The sequence below is a fragment of the Arachis ipaensis genome, chromosome B01 (assembly GCF_000816755.2).
Source record: "Arachis ipaensis cultivar K30076 chromosome B01, Araip1.1, whole genome shotgun sequence".
NCBI classification, from domain to species: domain Eukaryota; kingdom Viridiplantae; phylum Streptophyta; class Magnoliopsida; order Fabales; family Fabaceae; genus Arachis; species Arachis ipaensis.
In genome coordinates this window covers 9408130-9412347 of record NC_029785.2, presented here as the reverse complement: position 1 = coordinate 9412347, position 4218 = coordinate 9408130, and the positions used below count along the sequence as shown (strand labels likewise).

The window sequence follows — 4218 nt, the reverse complement described above, 5'->3', positions numbered from 1 at the left end:
ACAAACACTAAATACTAATATGACAAAATACCTAAAGATACCTAAAGACCAGGATGAAAATTAGAAAAAATAAAAAAAAAAATCACAAAACTTGTGGGATCAAGGATGGGATAAAAATCTCTTTGTAAGGAACTTTAAAGTGAGAATGAAGACTATGTCTCTCTCTCTATGAATGTCTTCGCCCCGATATTAGACTTCTGAAGCCAAAGTATTTGCTTTCTGTCTAGGATTAGTTCCAATTCTTTATTTAGTTCTGCTTTAAGTTCGTCCAAAAAATCACATCTTCTGTATTTGGAAAAATTTTGGACACCTCTTAATCTGCTTAATAAAGTTTTCTTCTACTTGAATATGTTACTAAAAACTAATTGGTTTCATTCCTTAATTTTTATTGTGAAGTCCTCAATTGGTTCCATTCGCAGTGTTGCATCCACATGTACTCAAAACTGAAAGGTTTGGCAGTTGGACATCCACTTCTCCTCTCACATCTTATCAACAAGGGGTAGTGGTCTGAGCGAACTCTGGGAAGAGTTCCTACAATTGCATCCTGAAATCGCAGACTCCACTCTGCATTGCACAAAGTCCTGTCTAGCCTCTTAAATATACGACAACCATTACTCCATAGCGGACCTCTCCAGGTGAATCTGGTGCCTTTGAACCCCAGGTTTATGAGATTGCAATCATCTATCCAGTCCCTAAACCTTCTAATTTGGAGCATGTCACAGGGAGCTCCCCCTTTCTTTTCAGAGACATCCCCAATCTCATTGAAATCTCCACAAAGAAGCCAGGGTTGTTGCATTGATGTCGCTAAGTCTTTCAAGAACCGTCTCCCTTCTTTTCACTTGTTTTCATGAGGGCTGGCATACACAATCGTGAGCTCCCAATGGCCAGAGATATTAGCGATTTTAACATAGAGAGCTTGATCATGCCTTTGGATCTCATTAACCTGCAGGCTAGTATCGTTCCAGAGTAGCCAAATTTCCCCTGCAAAACCTTGCGCATCCACAACAACATGATTATTGAAACCAACTCTTTTGATAGACTCCAAAGCTGTAACACCACTACAACGAGTCTCCTGTATAGCCACTAAGTTAGGCTTATATTGTAATACATACCCCTTTAAGGTCTTGAAGAAGTTGGGGCCTGTAGCCCCTCTAGCGTTCCAACAGAAAATATTCATAATCCAATAAACGAGAGAGGTATAAGCCCAAAGGGATCAAGGAGGAGAAAAACAGACCAAGCCCAATTAGGCTATCTCTACATCTTTTCCTAAAGGGGCAAACCTGTTATCACTATTCATCACAACAACAGTTCACTCTGCCATAATCTCATCTAATTTGGAGCCCAAAAAATGCATTCCTTCTGGGTCCAGTGGTTTAGGGTGGGGTATAGGCACAGTAGGTGTCTCTAACACAAAAGTGTCTCCTGAGCTCATTATCTCCTTAGTAACAGGTGGACGGTCAGGGAAGGAGTTGGGATTACTATTATTAAGAAAGGGTTGAGGAAAGGCTCTTCACACTTTAGTTAGAGTCATATTGTCATTACCTGGGTTATGCATAGGCTTTTTCTGATTGGATGCTTTGCTTAAGGTGGCCTGGTAAGAAGCATTTTGGGCTACTTCAGGTTGCTCTTGATTTGGGCCTGGTTAGGTCCGTTCTGAATTTTGGGCTATGCTCAAAGCTTTTGCTCTCCTCATATGGCTACCTGACACAAATTTTTTGGGAGATCTTTCCACCTGTTCCTGCATGGGCCCCTGCACATTATCGTTATTGCTGTCGGGTTGATTATGTACGTCCTCCACAGCAAGAACCTCGTACCTTGATTTCATTCCTACTACCTCCTTCTGTCCTTTTTGACCTGCCTGGTGAGCACCTCCAGCCACGTTCCCTCTCTCATTATTAGTTTATCTCTTTGTCATTTTTCTGCTTTTTAACCACCATCCATGGCCCAAACATTAGAGTCCCTTGAATTACTATTTTACCCTTGTTGTTTGCCCTCCTTATCCTCCTGTCTCCAGTACCATTCTGTCTCTCCTCCTGCGAGTTTGCCTTATTTCCCGTATCTTGGTCTCCACTTGTACATTTGAATGTTGCACTTTGTGCCTTCTCTATACATCCTTCAGTATGACCAAACTTTCCACATGTAAAGCCGAGCATATGCAACCCTTCATATTCTATATGATAGTTTCTCTCATTCACTAGATATTTAGAATGAAAAGGCTTATCCAAGTCCAGCTCTACACAAAGACGGGCGAATTTGCCTTTGGTCTGACTAGCAGTGTTCATGTCAACTTTCAATGTTTTTCCAATCTGATCCCCAACCGTACCCAAGAACCGCTTATCATAGTATTCAATAGGGATATCTGGGAGGTGTACCCATGCTGGGATCCTATTGATGGCCGCTCCAAAAGGATGAAAATCTGGTGTCCATTGTCGGATAGTGAGGTAGTGGTCGAAAAGGAGCCATGACCCTCCCTCCATGACATGCCAATAGTCATCTTCATTATATAGCCTGACAACAAAGTATTCATTCCTAAGGTCTATTAAGTCCATACCTCCTGTTTTGGCCTACATGGTATCAAGTCTCCTTTTGAGGACTCCATAACTGATCCTTCTCCCTAGAAGCTTGATAATGAGCGCCTGTTTCCAAGGCTTCTCCAACCTTTTCTTCTCAGCTTTGTTCACACGAATGCTGAAGGTGCTGTCTTGAAGCTTTTCGACTGAGATAGAAAGGTTACTACGTTCCTTTTTCTTCTTTTGGCGTATAGCCTCCCTCCGAGCTTGACTCATCTCCAGTTCACCCATGTCTGTCCTAGAGTCAGTTTCTGAAGAGTCTTCAAACATACCCTCATCTTTATCAGAGTCCTCCGATTCTACCGATTGTGGCTCCAAACTACCATGGATGACAAGTCTGCATATGTTCATCTTCTTCCATTCTCCCCCATGAAAGCAGTCTTATCAAACATCCAGGGCTCCTTTCTCGGAACTTTCGACGTTTCTCCTCCAAAAATTCCAACATCATTTCGTATCTTCTTCTTGTTCCGTTGATTTGGTCCGCTTCTTCAAGCGATGGTTCTGGTTGCATGACGTTTAGTATTTTCCAGTGAAACTAAAAAAAAGACAATTTTAAATTTTGGTTTTAAATCATATGGACGATTTTGTATGTAAAAAAATGTTGGAGGCGAAAAATTTTTTTAATCTATACTAGTAGAAACTTCGAAAAGGTTGGGCCTTAGAGGAAGGGAGGCCCATCCGAGCGAATAAGGATAAGAGAGATCCCTCTCTCCAGGTACGTCATCATTACTCTAATCTAACCGCCTCAACGTACGAACACTAATTTAAGCATCAGAGTGTCATTGCAGGTGGCTCCATCTGCCGACCAACCGACAACCCGCTGGCGCAGCTTCCCACCTCAGAACCAGTGCTCAAGTTCTAATCCTCATTCCAACACTTTACAACTAACCGACTCAACAAACCACCGAATAACATTCTTTTTATATTAGACTAAATAAAATATCACTTTAGTTTTAGCATTAAATATTTGATGAAACAACATAATTAACATTAATGGTCATACATTTTTTCTTCGGATAACATATTGTGGTTCATTAAGGTAAAATAATATTGTTTCATCAAATATTTAGTACAAAAACTAAAACAACGTTGTTTCGTGTAGTTAGTGTAGAAGGGTACAGTATGTATTAGGTCACTCATGATAACGTTATATAGGAATTTTATATAATAAAAAACAAATATTTCATAGAAAAGCTTAATAATAATAATAATATATAAACTTAATTAAAAATTTTACAAAACTATAAAAACTAAAAAAATAATTAAACCCTTCCATTATGCATGATAATTCGACAATAACGGGTGACTAAAGAATCTTCGTCTCAGCTAAATGTCTTTTTGTGTGGAAATATATAACAAACATCATTTTCTTATCTATTATATATTGCTTACAATTCGTTGGTATTCATTGCTTAGCAAGAAAGGTCATTTAATTTGAACTAGTCTTGGTCTCAGGACGAGTTAAATACATATCTCAAAGACTTGAATTAGATTTCGTAATAATAAACCAAATTACATGTAAACATCATTATAACACAAATAATTAATCACCATCATCACCGCGGACACGTATTTCTGCGCTTGTTAAATGGTTTATATAATTGGCTTGTATAGATTAATCAACGACGACTATACAAAATTGTGATAT

At 39.2% G+C, this 4218-nt stretch overlaps 2 protein-coding genes across 2 annotated transcripts; both read right to left on the bottom strand.

Annotated features, from left to right (window-relative positions):
• On the bottom strand, positions 386 to 796 carry LOC107646037. The gene has a single exon (XM_016350228.1). The coding sequence runs from the start codon at positions 794 to 796 to the stop codon at positions 386 to 388; it is 411 nt and encodes a 136-aa protein (XP_016205714.1).
• LOC107646044 lies at positions 1896 to 2549 on the bottom strand. The gene has a single exon (XM_016350237.1). The coding sequence runs from the start codon at positions 2547 to 2549 to the stop codon at positions 1896 to 1898; it is 654 nt and encodes a 217-aa protein (XP_016205723.1).

Bases quoted from the DNA above. Each gene is read 5' to 3' on its own strand.
- LOC107646037 (XM_016350228.1), bottom strand. From the start codon at position 796: ATGCAACAACCCTGGCTTCTTTGTGGAGATTTCAATGAGATTGGGGAT.
- LOC107646044 (XM_016350237.1), bottom strand. From the start codon at position 2,549: ATGGACTTAATAGACCTTAGGAATGAATACTTTGTTGTCAGGCTATAT.